This window comes from Tachysurus fulvidraco, chromosome 3, assembly GCF_022655615.1.
Source record: "Tachysurus fulvidraco isolate hzauxx_2018 chromosome 3, HZAU_PFXX_2.0, whole genome shotgun sequence".
Lineage (NCBI taxonomy): Eukaryota > Metazoa > Chordata > Actinopteri > Siluriformes > Bagridae > Tachysurus > Tachysurus fulvidraco.
The window spans coordinates 24,545,982-24,566,982 of record NC_062520.1 but is presented as its reverse complement, the minus strand read 5'-3'; the positions used below and the strand labels follow the sequence as shown (position 1 = coordinate 24,566,982).

The window sequence follows — 21,001 nt, the reverse complement described above, 5'->3', positions numbered from 1 at the left end:
AGTTTAGTGGACATATGGCAGAGAAAGTCCATGGTTGAGGAAAGAGAAGAGAGGAAAGTGTCTGTGGCTGAATCCATGGGTAGTGAGGAAAATGACTCAGTATCAGGAGGAGTTGAAAGAGTGCCAGAAGTTACAGAAGGCGAGACAGAGTGGAGGTTGAGGGCTGTAAGAGAGAGAAGGTGAAAGTTAGTTTTAGGTAGGATAGGGAGATATGGTGAAGGATACCAGGTGATGATTGGAGAAGTGGGGTAGCAGTCATGTCTGTATCTGGGGAAGGAGGGTAAAAACCAGGTCCAGGACATTTCCTCCTTTGTGTGTGTGGAGGTAGCTGTTGAGCATCAGGGTGAATGATTCCAGAAGAGTCAGGACGGAAGAAGATTGAAGCTTGTCAGAGGGGAGGTTGAAATCGCCAAGCACCGCCAGAGGGGTGCTGTCAGAAGGGAAAGCATTGAGCAATGTGTCCATTTCTTCCAGGAAGTCTCTTAGGGGACCAGGAGGGAGGTAGACAACAATGATGACAAGGTTGATTGGAGAGGTATCTGAAATGGCATGAAATTCAAAGGAGGAGATGGTTAAATGAGACAAGATTAGAGGTATGAAACACCATCTTCTTGACAACAGTAGACCTGTACCACCACCCCTGCCCATTTCTCGTGGTGAGTGAGAGCATTCTTCTAATTATAGAAAGATTATTTAGAGTATTTTCATGAATTTACTTTTTGATCTCATTACTCGGGGAACAGACACAGTTTCCATAGGATGAGCTGTGTGTGCATTTGTAACTATTTGATGATGAGGTGCGAATAGCTATCAGAAGTATGATTTAATTTACCAATCAGACGGTGTGCAGCACCCTGGAGATATTTTCAGCTCCAACTCTGCTGGGGTGCAGGCCATCAGCACGGAATAGCCTAGGACGCTCCCAGAAAACATTCCAATAAAGAGTAGATTCTGATCACGACACCACAACTGTCAAGTCAAGTCAAGAAGCTTTTATTGTCATTTCAACCATATATAGCTGTTGCAATACACAGTGAAATGAGACGTTTCTCCAGGACCATGGTGCTACATAAAACAAAGACAGAGCTAAGGACTTAAAAAGTAAGTAAGTCTTAGCCACATAACGTGCAACTATGCAACCAGATGCAAACAGTGCAGGACAAGACAAACAAGACAGACAAGACAGTGCAGGACAAAAGACTGTGCAGACAAAAAATACAAAAGACAATACAAAAAAAGCCAATACACAGAAGACAATAAACAGAAACAGTGCAGACCAGTGTAAATACTGTATGTTCAACAATATTGCATGCAGTAATATCAGAGTGAACACAGTGTCATAGCAGAAGGTCCCTGAGATAATGTTAAGTATTGTGCAAAACAGCAAATGACTGAAATGTGAGACAGTATGTGCAAAGAGCAAAAAAAGTGTGCAAAAACAGCATGTAAACAGGTTGATGGATGTAAACAGCATGTAAACAGGTTGATGGATGTACAGTATATTGGAAGTGTGTTTATTTGGTTTAGGTCTGTGCAGTCCATAAAGTTGACGTGCATGTGTATGTTACTTTCTTTCATTTAACCAGTTGAGTCAATTGTGAACCAGTTCTCATCAGTGACGATGCTGTGCTCAGAACAGGTCAGTTTCAGTTATTAAGGAGTCTGATGTCTTGTCGGAAGAAACTGTTTCACAGTCTGGACGTGAGGGCCCGAATGCTTCGGTACCTTTTTCCAGACGGCAGGAGGCTGAAGAGTGTGTGTGTGAGGGGTGTGTGGGTCATCCACAATGCTGTTGGCTTTGCAGATGCAGCATGTAGTGTAAGTGTCCATGACAGAGGGAAGAGAGATAGTCTTGAAATCCAAGATGGTGCAGTTCCCAAACCAGACAGCGATGCAGCTGCACAGAATGCTCTTAATAGTCCCTCTGTACTATAAAAAGTAGTCAGGATGGGGGGAGGGACATGTGTCTTTTTCAGCCTTTGTAAGAAGTAGAGACACTGCTTGCTTTTGTTGGTGATGGAGCTGGTGTTGAGTGACCAGGTGAAGTTCTCCGCTAGATGAACACTAAGAAATTTAGTGCTCTTGATGATCTCTACAAATGATCCGTCAATGTTCAGCGGAGAGTGGCCAGGCTGTGCTCTCCTGAAGTCAACAACCATCTCTTTAGTTTTATCAACATTCAGAGACAGGTTGTTGGCTCTACACCAGGTTAGATGTTAGCTGTTGCACCTCCCCTCTGTATGCTGACTTCTTGCTGATGAGACCATGTCATCTGCAAACTTGATAATATGGTTCAATCTGTGCATTGATGCACAGTTGTGAGTCAGCAAGGTGAACAGCAGTGGACTGACCACGCAGCCCTTAGGGGCTCCAGTATTCTGTGTGGTGGTGCTTTAGATGCTGTTCCCGATCCGGACTGACTGAGGTCTCCCAGTCAGGAAGTCCAGGATCCAGTTGCAGAGGGAGGATTTCAGTCCCAGCAGTCTTAGCTTCTCTATCAGGTGCTGAGGGATGACTATACTGAATGCTGAACTAAAGTCTATGAACAGCATTTGTACATAAGTGTCTTTATTGTCCAGGTGGGTGAGGGCTAAATGAAGGGCTGTGGCAATGGCATTGTCCGTGGAGCGGTTTGAATGATACGTGAACTGTAAACATTCATTTAAGGCAAAAAGTCTAATGAACCTCTCGATTCCTCGCTGGTACTCTGGGAAGCGGTCCAGACACGATGATCCTTGCTGTGGGCTATGTGCTGCGAACCATCTTCACCAGGTTCTTGATGTCTCTCTTCAGGACCTCCAACTGCCTCAGGCTGGTGTTGTTTATGCTGGCATGAAAAAGAACAGCTCCCAGGTACCTGTGCAGTGACACCATATAGCAGTAGCACATACACGGTGGGCGATGGTGTCTCTGATGATCGCAACATCTCATTTCGTTTCGTGAAGGGGGGTGAAGCAGCTCCTGGTTTAGATCTCCAAGATCGGTGGCGATGGAGGGGAAGAGGTCCTTGACCGGGGCCAGGCTCACGTCTTCCACTGCTGCTGCACACAGGGTCCGTGGTACCCTGGCGCTGGAGTAAACGACACGTGGGCCGGACTCTTCCTGGGTGCACTGGGCTTGGACAAAGAAATCTGCAGAGTAGAGGTGGAGGAAGTACTAGTTTTACACAAGGAATTTACCTGGGACAGGTGAGCAACCAACCGGCAAGATTCCAGTGCGGCCTTCCACTCCCACTGTTGGGCCTGCATCATCTGTAGGTCGAGAATCTGCTTCTCCAAGGCCTCCAGCTTCAGTTCCACCAAGTGCACCTCGAGCGTGTTTTCACCTGCACTTAAATGCAGACACAAGCGACATGGTGTTTTAGGGCAAGTACAACAAAGATAATTGGTGTGAGAGGGCTAGTGATGCTAATGGGCTAACCAGCTAGAAGCGGACACTCAGGAAAACATAAAAATTTGCGATATCAAAAAGCATTTAGAGCAAGTATATGTTAAGATGCATTTGGCATTGTGTTCACCCTTTGTAAGAAGGAAGATGTTCAAGTATAAACTCAAAGATAATCCAATTAAAAACTTCAACTAAATCCAAATACTCAGCCAAGCAAACACATGTGACTTTCCTTGCGTAGTCTCCTCCTCCTCCTGTTTAAATGATTAAAGCCTGCCGTTTCTGATAAAAATCCCATGTAGTACTTTATGTACTCATCAGAAATCAGAGGCCGCCCATCACTCTGGTGGCATGGAACATGCAAGGCAGACAGTCTCACTGTAGGCTTGTATATGCTCTGTGACACATGCAGACATTTTGCTCCATTCGCCTACTATCAGGCTCATGCTGTTTCCAAGACCCCATTTTAGTGGGCTCATGATAGTTTCACCGGCACGTATGCTGGTTGAGCACGTCCCTAACGGCAACGTAACTCAGGTGGGCATTAACTTTTGGGGACAATGTGGCACAACATGCTGCTTTGCGAGGGGAGACAAAGTCTTGGTTTCTGTAGCGAACTTATGCACTTTGATTTTGATTTTGATTTTGATTTTCGCCATAAGTCGAAACCCACCTACATAAGCATCTATGTCACTCACATAGAGCACATACACAGCAGTAATGAAGTGAATACTCCGTATTTGTCCGCTCGGCTCACCAAGTAGTTTTTCAAGACTTTCTTAATAAATATATGGGTGATGGCAACATAACAAAGAAACGCCATACACTGAATCAGACATAACCCATTCCATTCTATCATTTATAGAACTGCATATGTATTTTTTAAATTGTTTTTTTAATTCTCTTATTTTTGTTGTCTGTGTGTTGTTGTCTCTGTGTACTGGAATCATATGAAACTAAAACAAATTTCTTGTATGTGCAAGCATACTTGGCAATGAAGCTATTTGTGATTCTGATTCTGATACTGATTCTGATAATAAGCCAATCAAATTGATCTTTGCTGCGTTTGCCTCATTTAAACCAATCAGATGGCAAGTAGGTGTTGATATGGCCTGCCCATACTGCACCCAGTCTTACAATGGCATATAAAGCCTTCAGAAAGCCACATTTTTCTAAGCATTAATCATGAGGGAGATTGTTCATATGCAGGCCGGCCAGTGCGGTAACCAGATCGGTGCCAAGGTAAGAATAGCTTTAAAAAAAAGAAAGAAAAAAGAATTGATTATAGATGCAATGAGGTTGAACTGCAACTTTTGGAGATGCAACGATGAAAAGCTCCAGAATACAGAGGAGTGCCCTTCCTTGCTCATAGCACATTCAAAACTTATTTGTCGTTCATATGAATAATAGCTACTATAATAGTATAGTAGCGGTGTCCAATCTTATCCGGAAAGGACCAGTGTGGGTGCAGGTTTTCATTCCAACCAACCAGAAGCCACAAGATTGCTTTACCCTATGCAGCTATATCTAATTTGCATGAGTGTTTTATCATCAAAAGGTTATAAAATATTATCACTCTGAATAGTCTGAAACATTGCAAAATATTACTGTTAAAATGAATATCATATTACAATGAGAAGGCTGTTAAAAGAGACATTAAGATATATATGGCAAAATATCTCAATGTCTGTCTTAACAGCCTTTATTCCCAACACATTTAGAGGCAATTTCAGCGATTCAATAGGTGCTTGAACATCAGTCTGCAATGTTTAACCAAGTACAAATTTGCAAAAATAAAGTGCACTTCACTATACAGTATGCTATTTCACACACTTCGCAAATGTTATATACTCCACACGGAGCAGCTGTTTCAGACACAAAGAAATTGCATTTGACTCAATAAAAAACAACAGTTGAGCCAATAAATAAACTGCACTGCTGGGGCTATTGGAATACGCCCAGCCACATGCTGCGCTGTCAATTTGTTCCCTCTTTTAATTATCCAATGTTTCATAGTCATAAAATAACAGATCATTCAAACTACAGTGTTGAGTTAGTTTGAAGTTGTATGAATATGTGGACTGACTTGTTTGTGTGTTTTTAAAAAAAATATAGTTCTGGGAGGTGATTAGCGATGAACATGGCATTGACCCAACAGGAACCTACCAAGGGGATAGTCACCTGCAGCTGGAAAGAATAAATGTCTACTATAATGAGGCTACAGGTACAAAATGTAAAATAACACACACACACACACACACACACACACACACACACACACACACACACACACACACACACACACACTATAATGTACACCAATGTAATGATACCAATATCAGTATTAGATGTTTATGTGTATTGAACTGCTCTTCTCTCTCTCTCTCTCTCTCTCTCTCTCTCTCTCTCTCTCTCTCTCTCTCTCTCTCTCTCTCTCTCTCTCTCTCGTTTTCAATGGAGGAGGTAAATATGTACCCCGAGCTATTCTAGTTGACCTGGAGCCTGGCACCATGGACTCAGTCCGCTCTGGACCCTTTGGCCAAATCTTCAGGCCCGACAACTTCGTGTTTGGTGAGTCACCAGGAAAAGAGATTTAGGAATTGATTTACTTTTTTGTAATTTTGCATAATCTAAGAAAATTTATTTTAGACTTACAGTTGTTTGAGATGTATCTTGTATTTTCTATCACAAGGTATTTTATATACCTGCCTGTCAACCACAGTTTTTAACTCAAAACCATTGATCAAAAATCATTGATATTCACTGAATATTTTAAGGATATTTATGGATATTTATGTTTACTCCTTTTTTTGGTTGCAGGTCAGAGTGGTGCTGGTAATAACTGGGCTAAAGGCCACTACACAGAGGGAGCAGAGCTGGTGGATTCTGTCCTGGATGTTGTGAGAAAGGAGTCTGAGAGCTGCGATTGCCTCCAGGGCTTCCAGCTCACCCACTCGCTGGGTGGTGGCACCGGATCTGGTATGGGCACACTGCTCATCAGCAAGATTCGTGAGGAGTATCCTGACCGTATCATGAACACCTTCAGCGTGGTGCCTTCTCCTAAAGTGTCTGACACAGTGGTGGAGCCCTACAACGCCACACTCTCTGTTCATCAGCTGGTGGAGAACACAGACGAGACATTCTGCATCGACAATGAAGCTCTGTACGACATCTGCTTCCGCACTCTGAAACTCACCACTCCCACTTATGGCGACCTGAACCACCTCGTCTCTTCTACCATGAGTGGTGTCACCACATGCCTCCGCTTCCCCGGACAGCTCAATGCTGACCTGCGCAAGCTGGCTGTCAACATGGTGCCCTTCCCACGTCTGCACTTCTTCATTACTGGTTTTGCACCTCTTACCAGCAGGGGAAGCCAGCAGTATCGTGCTGTCACCGTGCCCAAGCTCACACAGCAGGTCTTTGATGCCAAAAACATGATGGCTGCCTGTGATCCACGCCAAGGTCGTTACCTGACTGTAGCCACAGTCTTCCGTGGCCGCATGTCCATGAAGGAGGTGGATGAACAGATGCTCAACGTTCAGAACAAGAACAGCAGCTACTTTGTGGAATGGATCCCCAACAATGTCAAGACTGCTGTGTGTGACATCCCACCACGCGGTCTCAAGATGTCTGTCACTTTCATCGGTAACAGCACAGCCATCCAGGAGCTGTTCAAGCGCATCTCTATGCAATTCACTGCCATGTTCCAACGCAAGGCCTTCTTGCACTGGTACACTGGAGAGGGCATGGACGAGATGGAGTTCACCGAGGCCGAGAGCAATATGAATGACCTGATCTCAGAGTACCAGCAGTACCAGGATGCTACCACTGAAGATGAGGGCGAGTTTGAAGAGGAGGAGGAAGAGGTCGCCTAAGAAGCAGAGAAGATTCCTTGAGGGCAGGGAATGGGAGCAGGATTGGGAAGGAGTAGTGTTATTTAAGGGGGAGATAAGCACAGCACATGTGGAATCAATCATAAGTATCTTAAAGTTAATGTTGAAATTAAAGTTAATACTAGACAAATGGGACAAAAACAACCAGATAAGTCTTGATTAAATGTTCTTGAGCACAGAATAAAACCACTAGTATTTTCATTATAAATCCAGTGTACCAGTGTCTTCAATCCGTCTCTATTCACAGCAGAAAAGGTACGAAGTGGCCTATTTTTGTTGGGAGGGCTACATATCAGAAACCAGCTGTTAGGACTCAGCCCGGACCACGTGTTTTTGTTTATGTTTGGTGTCACGTGCCTGCCCCCCCCTTGTCTCTTCCTCCCCGTCTCTGCACACCTGCTCCTTATGTGTCTGATGGTTATTAGTATTTAGTTGAGCCGCGTTGCCTTGAATAGCACGGAATCCCCTCTTTTGTCCTGTCGTTGTTGTCCTGTCTCTAGTCTGTGTCTGTGTTTCATGTTTTTATTAAGTTAGTAAATCCTGTTTATTTTAGCTGTCCTGCATTTGGGTCTTTTATCCCCGTGTTACTGACACCAGCTTTGCAGACTCCTGGTTCTATAATTGCACATCATTATTGCAACAATGTTATTGTTATATAATGAAACTGTTTGCAGATCCTCCTGAATCTGAGGTATGACTATCGGCCAAATTCTCCTCTCCATTACCCTGACATAGACTTTTCCGGTGAGGCTGAGGAGTGTGATCCCCCTGTATTTGGAACACACCCTCTGGTCCCCATTCTTAAACAGAGGAACCACCACCTCTGTCTGTCAGTCCAGAGGCACTGTCCCCATTTGCCACGCGATGTTGCAGAGGTGTGTCAAACAAGACAGCCCTGCAACATCCAGAGACTTGAGGTACTCAGGGTGGATCTCATCCACTCATTCTTAACTACCTCAGTGACCTCAACTTGGGAGATTGACGAGTCCACAACTGAGCCCTCGGCCTCTGCTTCCTCAGTGGAAGACATGTCGTTTCGGTTGAGGAGATCCTCAAAGTACTCCTTCCACCATCTGAGGATGTCCCCAGTCGAAGTCAGCAGATTCCCACTCCCACTGTAAACAGTGTGTGCAGGGCACTGCTTCCCCTCCTGAGGCCCCGGACGGATTGCCAAAATTTCTTCAAGGCCAACCGGTAGTCCTTCTCCATGGCCTCACCGAACTCCTCCCAGACCCGGGTTTTTCCCTCTGCAACCACCCAGGCTAAAGTGCGCTTGGCCGTCTTTTAACATATCATCTACCACCGGAGTCCACCGAGCCAACCAGGCTCGATAGGACTCCTTCTTTAGCTTGACGGCATCCCTTACTTCTGGGGTCCACCACCGGGTTCGAGGATTGCCACCATGACAGGCACCGGAGACCTTATGGCCACAGCTCTGATCGGCCACGTCAAGAATGGAAGTGGAGAACATGGTCCACTCAGACTCAATGTCTCCAACCTTCCTCAGGATCTGGTTGAAGCTCTGCCAGAGATGGGAGTTGAAGATCTCTCTGACCGGAGACTCTGCCAAATGTTCCCAGCAGACCCTCACAGTACGATTGGGTCTGCCAAGTCTGTCCAAGTCTTTAGCTGAGTGTCCAAGACCATACGGCCGGAGGTCAGATGAAACAACCACAAAGTCGATCATCGACCTCTGACCTAGGGTGTGCTGGTGCCACGTGCACTTATGGACACCCTTATGCTTGGACATGGTGTTCGTTATGGACAAATTGTGACTAGCACAGAAGTCCAATAACAGAACACCGCCTCTCCAGGTGTCACTGTTGCTGCTCATGTGAGCGTTGAAGTCTCCCAGTAGAACGACGGAGTCCCCGGTTGGAGCCCTTTAAAGCACCCCTCCCAGAGACGCCAAGAAGGTCGGGTACTCTACATTGCCATTTGGCCCGTAAGTGCAAATAACACTGAGAGCCCTATCCCTGAACCGAAGGCGCAGGGAAACAACCCTTTTGTTCCTCGGGGTGAACTCCAACACATGGCTGCTGAGCTGGGGGGTTATGAGCAAGCCCACACCAGCCCGCCGCCTCTCACCGTGAGCAACTCCAGAGTAATAGAGTCCAGCCTCTCTCGAGGAGTTTGGTTCCAGAGCCTAAGCTGTGTGTGAAGGGGAGTCCAACTACCTCTAGTCGGTATCTCTCAACCTCTCGCACCAGCTCAGGCTCCTTCCCCCAGCGAGGTGACATTCCATGACCCTAGAGCCAGATTCCTTGTTCGGGGATTGGGTTGCCGAGGTCCCCGCCTTCGACTGCCACCCAATCCCCATTGCACCAGCCCCTTACGGTTCCTCCTGCAGGTGGTGGGCCCACAGGAGATCGGCCCCAAGTCACTCCTTCGGGCTGAGCCCGGCCACCAGGCACTCGCATGTGAGCCTTTGTCTGGCCCGTCACCCAGAACCTGTTTGCCTTGGGAGACCCTACCAGGGGCAGAAAGCCCCAGACAACATAGCTCCTAGGATCATTCAGGCACGCAAACCCCTCCACCACGATAAGGTGGCGGTTTATTCTATCTATAGAATTTGGTGAAGCCAAATAGATGTAATGAACCCCAATTAAATGAAACTGTGATGGAGATGGGGGTTGCCTGGTGCCAACTTCTTGGACTCTACTCACAAGGTGCTACAGAGCCCTATAAAGGCAATCTACCTAATGAACATTAAAATGTTCCCCCATTATGCAATAACAATATCCTATATTTATTTGTTACCAGTTCCATGCTAGTATATCCCCGCATCTCATTCTATTCTATTCTATTCTATTCTATTCTATTCTATTCTATTCTATTCTATTCCATTCAATCTATAGCAGTACATACAACTGATTTATTTTTTAATTTATTTTTCAATTTTTCAATTTTTGTTTGTCTATTTATATTTACATATGTCTATTTGTTTTTATTCTCAACTTATTTTTATTGTCTGTGTGTTGTCTGTGTACTACAAGAGTATGACATTAAAAACAAATTCCTTGTATGCTTAAGCATACTTAGCAATAAAGCTATTTTTGATTCTGATTCTGATTCTTATTCTTATTCTGATTCTGATTCTGATTCTGCCCATAGCACCCGGTATCTCGCTGGAGTTAATCCAGGCATATAAACCCTTTGAAAAAAGCTACGCGGTTACATCCGTGAAACAAAAACGTTATTCCAAGTGTTAATCATGAGGGAGATTGTTCATATCCAGGCCGGCCAGTGCGGTAACCAGATTGGTGCCAAGGTAAGAATAGCTAAAAAAAAAGAAAAAAAAATAGAATTGATTATAGATTTAATGAGTTGTACTGCAGTTTTGGAGATGCAACAATGAAAAGCTCCAGACTCCAGACTAAAACCAAGTACAAGTTATAAATAATAAAGTGCACTTCACTATATGCAATTTCACACACTTCCCAAATATGTAATATACTCCACAAAGAGTAATAATTTCAGACACACAGAAAATGCATTGTTTCAATTGCATAAACTAGCAGTGCAGTTTATGTACTGACTCAAATGTAAATTTCTGGAAACTTTCCACGTGAACTTAATCAGGGAAATTTTGGAAATATTCCAAATTTACAGGAATTTATGAGAATTTACAGGAATTTATGGGAATTTTTTTTATTTCAGGGGGGAGTGAATGTATGGGGGAAGGTCATCAAATTATCTGTGCATGTGGTAACACTCCTAATTTACTGCTTATTAAGAGATACATAGTAAGGTAGTTATTAAGTTTAGGTATTGGGTACAATTAAGAATGTAGAATAAGGTAATGCAGAATAAGGCATTAATATGTGCTTAATAAGTACTAATAAATAGCATATATCTATTAATATTCATGCTAATAAGCAACTAGTTAAATGACCCTAAAATAACATGTTACTGTGCATGTTATGAAAGAATGCAAGTACATGCAGGGGGTTTGGCCTTAATGGCACTCCAGTAAGCAGTGTACTGTGTGCAAGTGACCGAGGAATGCAGGGTACAAATTCAACTTAAATTGCATTAAATCTTGTTGTTTTAAACAAAATTATGCTGCAAGATTTTTTTTAATTACAGTTGCAGTCGAATTAAGTTCCTTGTTATAGACAACTCTGAATTTATTTTTTTAATTCCCATTTTATTTCCATATATTCCTGTTAATTCCCATGGAGAGTTTCCAGCCTTGAAAATTCCCGGAATTTTGCAACCCTAGTCAATAAACTGCACTGCTAGGGATATTGCTGCACTGTCAATTTGCTCCCTCTTTTTATTACTTCTTCTTTCCCAGTCATTAAATAACATCATTAAAACTGCAATGATGAGATGAGTTAGTTTTGAAATTGTACAAATATGTGGACTGATTTGTGGGGTTTTATTTTGTTTTGCTTTTTAAGTTTTGGGAGGTGATTAGCGATGAACATGGCATTGACCCGACAGGAACCTACCATGGGGATAGCGATCTGCAGCTGGACAGAATCAGTGTCTACTATAATGAGGCTACAGGTACAACTGTAAAATAACACAATGTAATGTAGGTCAGAGGTCTTTCTCAGCACATGCATATTAAATTTATATTTATTATACACTAAAGCAATGATACAGATATCATTATTAGATGTTTTATATAAATTATCTGTGTGTATTGAAATGCTCTCTTTCTCTCTCTCTCTCTCTCTCTCTCTCTCTCTCTCTCTCTCTCTCTCTCTCTCTCTCTCTCTCTCTCTCTCTCTTTCTCTCTCTCTCTTTCAATGGAGGAGGTAAATATGTACCCCGAGCTATTCTAGTTGACCTGGAGCCTGGCACCATGGACTCAGTTCGCTGTGGGCCCTTCGGCCAAATCTTCAGGCCCGACAACTTTGTGTTTGGTGAGTCATCAGGAAAAGAGATTTAGGAATTGATTTACTCTTGTATCATGTATTGTTGTTTATATTTTCTATCACAAGGTATTCCATATACCTGCCGGTCAATCACAGCTTCTCACTCATAACATAAATGCGTTTACGAAAAAATCATTGATATTCACTGAATATTTTAATGATATTTACAGATATTTACACTTACTCCTTTTTTTGGTTCCAGGTCAGAGTGGTGCTGGTAATAACTGGGCTAAAGGCCACTACACAGAGGGAGCAGAGCTGGTGGATTCTGTCCTGGATGTTGTGAGAAAGGAGTCTGAGAGCTGCGATTGCCTCCAGGGCTTCCAGCTCACCCACTCGCTGGGTGGTGGCACCGGATCTGGTATGGGCACACTGCTCATCAGCAAGATTCGTGAGGAGTATCCTGACCGTATCATGAACACCTTCAGTGTGGTGCCTTCTCCTAAAGTGTCTGACACAGTGGTGGAGCCCTACAACGCCACACTCTCTGTTCATCAGCTGGTGGAGAACACAGACGAGACATTCTGCATCGACAACGAAGCTCTGTACGACATCTGCATTCGCACACTGAAACTCACCACTCCCACTTATGGTGACCTGAACCACCTCGTCTCTTCTACCATGAGTGGTGTCACCACATGCCTCCGCTTCCCCGGGCAGCTCAATGCTGACCTGCGCAAGCTGGCTGTCAACATGGTGCCCTTCCCACGTCTGCACTTCTTCATTACTGGTTTTGCACCTCTTACCAGCAGGGGAAGCCAGCAGTATCGTGCTGTCACCGTGCCCGAGCTCACACAGCAGGTCTTTGATGCCAAAAACATGATGGCTGCCTGTGATCCACGCCACGGTCGTTACTTGACCGCAGCCACTGTCTTCCGTGGCCGCATGTCCATGAAGGAGGTGGATGAACAGATCCTCAATGTTCAGAACAAGAACAGCAGCTACTTTGTGGAATGGATCCCCAACAATGTCAAGACAGCTGTGTGTGACATCCCACCACGCGGTCTAAAGATGTCTGTCACTTTCATCGGTAACAGCACAGCCATCCAGGAGCTGTTCAAGCGCATCTCTGAGCAATTCACTGCCATGTTCCGACGCAAGGCCTTCTTGCACTGGTACACTGGAGAGGGCATGGATGAGATGGAGTTCACCGAGGCCGAGAGCAATATGAATGACCTGATCTCCGAGTACCAGCAGTACCAGGATGCTTCTGCTGAAGATGAGGGCGAGTTTGAAGAGGAGGCTGATGAAGTCGCCTAAGAAGCAGAGAAGATTCATTGAGTGCAGGGGAGTGGGAATAGGAGCAGGATATGGAGGGAGTTATTTAAGGTAGAAATAAATGTAGCACAGCACATGCGGAATCAACCGTAAGTGTCTCCGCCCGATGGGCAGAGCTGTGCAAGCTGGTTTAAACCAAACAAAATATAATGAAAATATAACATAAACCAAAAATATAATGAAGTCCAATAAAATTAAGCTGTGATGGAGATGGGGGAGGGTTCATGTGGTGGCCTAGTGGTTAAGGTGTTGGGCTACCAATTGGAAGGTTGTGAGTTCCATCCCTGGTCCAACAAGCTGCCACTGTTAGGCCCCTGAGTAAGGCCCTTAATCCTCAATTGCTCAGTTGTATAAAAAAAATTAAATAATAAAAGTCTCTCTGGATAAGGGCATCTGCCAAATTATGTAAATGTTCATATACATTATTTACTTTCTTTTTTTTATCTCTAAAGCTCTTGCTTTATATAGCCAGAGGAAAAAAATAAAAACAAATTTTAGTCTGATTCTAAAATGATTCTGATTCTACCGTGTTTGTGTATTCTTTCTAAAGTGAGTGTTGCACTACAATGGGACGACTTTGCACAATGATGCCGTTTCAACATTTCAGATAGTGTTGGTCCGTATAATTTTGAATTATCTTAGATTAGAATCACAGGACCAAGGTTTGGAGGAAATAAATGGGGACACAGACAGACTCAGGATCTTCACACATATGTGTGCTGTGTCCCATGTTTTTTACGTAACAGCCAATTCAACAAATAATGCAAAGAGCATGATAAAAGCAGTTATGTGACATTCATAACAATAACACCTTTCTCCTTGCTAGTAAATGAGCAAAAATTCCTTATTAATGAGGCTAAATATGTTGAATAAATTTAGGTATCTATCTTATGTAAATGATACACATCCATTAAACTAACAAAATCAGCTTTGTAGTCAATGTGTGAGAATTTTACATCACATAACTATTCTTTAGTATTTAATTACAAAAAAAGACTAACTAAAAGACATCGATAGATGGACAATAAACAAAAAGACACTGTACCGAGTAAAGATAATCTTTTGTTGTTATGGGGGGACCTCGGTTCCGCCAGGAGCAGGGGGTGCCAGGTCAGGCCAACTATCCGAGAGGATGGTGGAAGCAGACAGGTGTCCGTGGCAGATAGAGAAAGTGTGTGGCTGGACAGGGAGTGAAGAAAAGGATATCTGAATCAGAATTAGAATCAGGTTTATTGGCCAAGTGTGTTGACACACACAAGGAATTTAGTTCCAGCTGTTTGTGACTCTCAAAAGTACAGACATAAATAAAACTATACTATACAAGATAATACAGACTATACAAGACAATGCAGATGTGATACAATAGACATTATGAGTATTAAATATGAATACAGAATATATGACTGATCAGTTCTGTACATAAAGTTGTGGGAAGTGCAACTTAACAATATTGTGCAATATTATGATTTTTGTACAGTATGCAGCAGCAGTAGTGTGAGTAACATACACTGATGATGTGATGACTGACAATTCTGATAACCAATTTAACAAATCATGCAAAGAGCATGATAAAAGCAGTTATATGACATTCATAACAATGTAATAATTTTAAGCCTTTCCTTGCTAATAAATGAGCAAGAATTGCTCATTAATGAGGCTAAATCTGTTGAATGAATTTAGGTATCTATCTTATGTAAATGATACACATTCATTAAACTAACAAAATCAGCTTTGTAGTCAATGTGTGAGAATTTTACATCACATAACTATTCTTTAGTATTTAATTACAAAAAGACATCAATAGATGGACAATAAACAAAAAGACACTGTACCGAGTAAAGATAATCTTTTGTTGTTATGGGGGGACCTCGGTTCCGCCAGGAGCAGAGGGTGCCAGGTCAGGCCAACTATCCTAGAGGATGGTGGAAGCAGACAGGTGTCTGTGGCAGATAGAGAAAGTGTGTGGCTGGACAGGGAGTGAAGAAAAGGATATCTGAATCAGAATTAGAATCAGGTTTATTGGCCAAGTGTGTTGACACACACAAGGAATTTAGTTCCAGCTGTTTGTGACTCTCAAAAGTACAGACATAAATAAAACTATACTATACAAGATAATACAGACTATACAAGACAATGCAGATGTGATACAATAAACATTATGAGTATTAAATATGAATACAGAACATATGACTGATCAGTTCTGTACATAAAGTTGTGGGAAGTGCAACTTAACAATATTGTGCAATATTATGATTTTTGTACAGTATGCAGCAGCAGTAGTGTGAGTAACATACGGATGATGTGATGACAGTTCTGATAACCCCCCCCCACCCCCACCCCCCCCAAAAAAAATAAAAGAAAGGAGGACAAGTTAGTTAATAAAAATACAGCTGTTTATGGTTTGTTCATGTTTGTCAGGACTCAGCCCGGACTTTGGCCACGTGCATGTGTTATTGTTCATCGTCACGTGTCTGCCCCGCCCTTGTTTGCTCCTTCCGTTTCCACACACCTGTTTCCCATTGTGATTACCCTGTCTATTTAACTGTGCCGCGTTGCCTTCAGTGAGAACCTCTCACTCAACATTGACTAAGGAGCAAGACCAAGGAGCTGGTGGTGGATTTCAGGAGACAGAGGAGTGAATACAAACCCATCACCATCAACAAGACACCCGTGGAACGGGCGAGCAGCTAAAAGTTTCTCGGCGTCAACATCAGCGAGGATCTCACCTGGGTCATACACACTGACGCAGTACTGAAGAAGGCACATCAACGCCTGATTCCATTATCTGGTTGTTATTTGTACATATTGTACACACATCGTACCGGCTATATATATGAGCATACTGCACATTTCACCTGTTGATTTCATTATGTTGTTAATTGTATATATTGTACACACATATTGCACTGACTATATGTATGAGCAAATTGCACATTTTCACTTGTCAACTCATTACCTATATATTTATTGGTATATCTGTACAACTGTTCTGCAATTTCTGGAGTTTGCTCCTAAGAATTTCACTCACCAAGGCACATGTGCTGTGGTGATGTGACAATAAAAGTGACTTGACTTGTTGCAGGCCCGTGTTTGGCCCCTTTGGATTTGTTCTGTTTGGTGGAGGATTAAAAAAAAAAAAAAGTTTTTGGGTTTTGAGAGGTGGCACTGACTGCGGTGTGTCGGGGTAGAACTCGGCCCCCCCTGCTCGGCTGTGGAAATCGCTCGGCCCTTCAGCTCGGCTGTGGACGTCGCTCGGCCCTTCAGCTCGGCTGTGGACGTCTCTGGCTGCGCCGCCATGTGCCTTGCTCCCCCCACCTGCCTTCGCCGTGTTCCTTGCTCCCCCCACCTGCCTTCACTGTGTGCCTTGCTCCCCCCCACCTGCCTTCGCCGTGTGCCTTGCTCCCCCCACCTGCCTTCTCCGTGTGCCTTGCTCCCCCCACCTGCCTTTGCCGTGTGCCTTGCTCCCCCCACCTGCCTTCGCCGTGTGCCTTGCTCCCCCCACCTGCCTTTGCCGTGTGCCTTGCTCCCCCCACCTGCCTTTGCTGTGTGCCTTGCTCCCCCTCCTAGACCTTGTGAGGATCTGCCGCTTCGGGAGCCGCACCTTGTTTGCTCCTTCCGTTTCCACACACCTGTTTCCCATTGTGATTACCCTGTCTACTGTCTTATAACTGTGCCGCGTTGCCTTGTGCAGCACGGAATCTACTGTTGTCTTGTCCTGTCTTTAGTCCGTCTCATGATTAGTGTTCCTTTGTTATTAAATAGTGTTTATTCCTGCGTTTGGGTCTGGTTTGGCCCGTGCTCATAACAATGTTAGTTCACAGTGCATTAACTAATGTTAACAAGATCTGAATGAGTAAATTTTTAAATTAACTTTAACAAAGATAAATAACTGCTGTATAAGTGCAGTTCATTATTAGTTTATGTTAACTAACGTAGTAAACTAAAGTTAACTAATGAACCTTATTGTAAAGTGTTATCCAATTATTTGTTAATTATATTAAAATATGTAGATCACTTTTACTATTTGTATAAGCTGAAGATAAAATGAAACTTGTTGAAGTCACGTCAACATCACGTCTTTTACAAGCATTTAACCCGCCATGGGCAATGCTGAAGTCACTGTTACAAACTTTACAGCGTGCAAGATTGTCATTATGTTTAACACTTATAAAACAGGGGGACACTTTCGTCTAGTCTGCCGTAAAATGTGTCTTATACTTTGGTTTTTTGGGGCACTCTCCCTCTGCCATGGGCCATGATGGTGCTCCTGTTTGTAGATACACTGAGTTATTCGGTTCGGGAGAAGAGATAAATGCCCGCCCACACTGACAATTGATTGGTTGTCTTACCGAAACAGGCCAATCGGTATGCTCTCTGTCTTACATGTGCTTAATGAGAGGCACACACGCACACTAGCACACACAAGATCTCTCGCTCCCCCTCCCTCTCTGCCTTGCGTGCGCTACAAGGTTTGGTGTACAGTCTCTGTCTTGCATGCGCGCTCTTGCTCGCTTGCTCTAGATTCCGGGAGATTTTAACTAATTTGCGGGCATCAGGGAGCCCCTATCAATATGCGGGAGACTCCCAAAACTTCCGGGAGACTTGGGATGTCTGTATATGTATATATGCAAATATAAGTAATAATAGGGATAGGTGGAGAGCTTATGAGAAACATCCAAACCAGGCTTCGAACCGAGGCGGGTGCCCGAAGCTCTACTGCCAAAAGACCCCGGAACTGTCTATCTGGGAAATGCACAGAAGCAGATGGGAAAATCACAAAACTAAACTGGCAGTGAGGCGGGTCCACTACCCATTGGTTTTATTTTTCCCTGGACTTTAACACCGGCCTGCCTCACTCCCAGGGAATAAATGTGATCCAAGAGACCAGCTTTCTAAGGTGTTCAAATTTGTCCTACTGCCCAAACTTCCCTTAGCCAAGAAGCTAGCAGATTGTTACACCGCGTCGTACAGCTACACCTGGTTTAGTCTCGGATCAAGACCCCCAATTCACTAGTGAGTTTTAAAAGGCTTTTTTGCCACCTAATATGTGCCACTGCCAGTCTCCCATCAGGCTACCACTCTGAGTCAAACAGTCAGATGGAAAGGATAAACCAGGACTTGGAAGCTCTACTGGTATGCCAAGCAAACCCGGAACAGTCTATTAGGGAAATGCACAGAAGCAGGTGGGAAAATCACTAAAATAAATTGGCAGCGCGGTGGAGATCCCACTTAGTGCATATTGCTTTGTCCCCTGACTTTCCTGCGCATGATGCTTTAGGTGTTTTTGACCTAACCAGGGTCCCATGAGCATTCCTCTGGACCATAGCCCTCCCAATCGACCAAGTACTGGACACCCCTCTCATGACATTGGGAGTCTAAAATCGGGGGGACAGTCGACAAGATGGGAGGGGGTGGGGTCTGGTCATTAGGAGGCACTAGGGAGCTGCAAAGGACTGCTCAGCAAACAATGGGGGAATAGCCGAACTGGCATGCCCAGGGCAGAGTGCCAAACGGTGTTATGGGTGTACTTAACAACTGTCTGACCCATGTTGCCGGATTAGAGGCAGCCAGGCAACAGAGAAAGAGAACCATGAGAGCCTGATGAGAGACTGGCAGTGGCACCTATTTTGGCCTTCCAAAACCCGCTAGCAATTTGTGGGTCTCGATCCGAGACTAAATCAGGTGAAGCTGTGTGTCTTCATACGACATGGTGCAACAAGAGTTCTGCTAGCTTCTTGGCTGAGGGGAGTTTGGGCAGTGGGACAAATTTGCACACCTTAGACAGCCGGTCCACTACTACTTGGATCACATTTATTCCCTGGGAGCGTGGCAGGCTGGTGTTAAAATCCAGGTAAAAATGTGGCGGGATGTCTGGCAGGCAGCAACAAAAGCCCAGACGTCTCATTCCATAGTGGGCCACCAGAATCTGTGCCGCAGGGTGCCCAGGGTTCTCACACCTCCTGGGTGCCCAACAAAAATGATATCTGGGTGCACACTATATGTTATTTCTTACAAATTTCACTATGAACTGGGCCTCTTGATCAAGCCTCCTGTGACACAGCGGTCCATACTGACTTTCATTGAGGCTTCTTGCTTAGTCGAAGGTGGGCTATCCAAGGTAATAAAATTGCGCACAAAGTACAGGAAGAAATTGGTTAAGCCATAAAAGCGTTAGCCTGCATAGACTGAAGAGGGCTGAGGACATTCCTTGATGGCCTTAGTCATACCCTGGCCGTCTCGAGAAACCATGAAACCCAGGAAAGAGGAAGTGATCACGTGAAATTGTTAAATACATAATTAATACATCAAAATTTTAGTTTTGCAATACATCAAGATCAGGCTTCACACCACACTGGACCAATACCTGTAAAACTGCTGTCCCAAATCTGTCCCCCTGCACCGGGATCCTGGAGTGTCTGACTGGGAGATCCCAGTAACACCATCTCTAGCACCACCATACTGAAAACCAGTACCCCCCTAGGGCTGTGTTCTTAGTCTATGCTGTTTACATTGCTGACTCGTGCCTGTGCTGCAAAAAGTACAATCACATCATCAAGTTTGCTCATGATATTACAGATGCAGTGAAGTTGGAGCAGAAACAACAATTAATCTCTCATTGTCACTAAAACCAAAGATACGTTTGCTGAAATCAGGAGGACTTATGTGGACCCTTCATCACTGCACATATATGGAACATCTGGAGAGAGTTAAAAGCTTAAGGTTTCTTGTATAGCCAAGAAATCCCACATGCACCTCTACTTCCTGCAGAGGTTGAAAAAAGCTTCATCTCCCTTCCTTTCCATCCTCACCACTGTCAGCAAGGAGACTATAGAGAGCTCCTTGACCAGCTGTCTAACTGTTTAGTGTGGAAACTGATGAGTTGAGAAAATCAAGTGAGAAGGTTCTCTCTACTCAACATCAGGCCTCTTACCACCATCATTGTGGGTGATGCCCTACCTCACCTCTTATAGACTTTTTACCCTTCTTGCATCCGGGAGAAGTTACAGGAGCATCACTGCTTCTTCCCTGAGGCAGTCTAAATATTGAACACACTGCTGTCTTTCAACAGTCACCTGGATTAGTCATAAACATAATCCAGTACTTTTCCTGCTATTTTCTAACGATATTATTGCTAAAATATGCAATAATTGTAATTGTTTTTTCACCCAACACTGTTCTGGGTATTTATTGATTCTGTTTGCATTTATTTCACAATCTGTTGTATCTGCTCTTTGTGTAGTCCTATGTACTATGCTGATGTATTGTTTATTCTCCATATTTCTGGAGAAACAACATTTCACCACAAAGTAAACAAGGTATATATCTATGAACGATAATAACTGCTGAAAGGAATATTAATGTTCCTCCACCCACCGTTCCAAAACTGTACATATCCAGAGTGAGGAAAAGGTCTCAGAAAATCACTCTGGCCGACGCTACAGAGCCCCAAATAGAGGACAACCAGTCACAAGAGCAGATCACCTATAGCCCAACTGTGCATACAATTTATTTATTTATTCTTATTTATTTTTCAATTTATCTTTATTTATT

General features: G+C 43.9%; 2 protein-coding genes and 1 long non-coding RNA gene across 11 annotated transcripts; 2 read left to right on the top strand and 1 right to left on the bottom strand.

The window, feature by feature from the left end:
- On the bottom strand, positions 1-15,550 carry LOC125140855. 8 transcript variants are annotated; one of them, XR_007140144.1, is made up of 6 exons: positions 15,283-15,550; positions 14,496-14,656; positions 12,357-13,428; positions 11,741-11,804; positions 7,502-10,564; positions 7,244-7,261 (listed from the first exon to the last, which is right to left on the bottom strand). It is a non-coding gene; the product is annotated as an uncharacterized LOC125140855 (long non-coding RNA). The 8 variants fall into 8 exon arrangements; XR_007140141.1 differs by lacking the exons at positions 7,244-7,261; positions 7,502-10,564 and adding an exon at positions 2,253-3,330 and having other exon boundaries at positions 15,283-15,436; XR_007140142.1 differs by lacking the exons at positions 7,244-7,261; positions 7,502-10,564 and adding an exon at positions 2,253-3,325 and having other exon boundaries at positions 15,283-15,436.
- On the top strand, positions 4,462-7,491 carry LOC113642458 (tubulin beta-4B chain-like). The gene is made up of 4 exons (XM_027145991.2): positions 4,462-4,629; positions 5,503-5,611; positions 5,848-5,958; positions 6,208-7,491. The coding sequence occupies exons 1-4, from the start codon at positions 4,573-4,575 to the stop codon at positions 7,263-7,265; spliced, it is 1,335 nt and encodes a 444-aa protein (XP_027001792.1). The 5' UTR covers positions 4,462-4,572; the 3' UTR covers positions 7,266-7,491.
- LOC113642471 (tubulin beta chain-like) lies at positions 10,416-13,774 on the top strand. 2 transcript variants are annotated; one of them, XM_027146008.2, is made up of 4 exons: positions 10,416-10,554; positions 11,690-11,798; positions 12,053-12,160; positions 12,375-13,774. In XM_027146008.2, exons 1-4 carry the CDS (start codon positions 10,498-10,500, stop codon positions 13,430-13,432), a joined length of 1,332 nt encoding a protein of 443 aa, XP_027001809.1. In that variant the 5' UTR covers positions 10,416-10,497; the 3' UTR covers positions 13,433-13,774. The 2 variants fall into 2 exon arrangements, with proteins under 2 accessions (XP_027001809.1, XP_027001817.1); XM_027146016.2 differs by having other exon boundaries at positions 12,050-12,160.
- Positions 15,551-21,001: the final 5,451 nt, after the last annotated feature.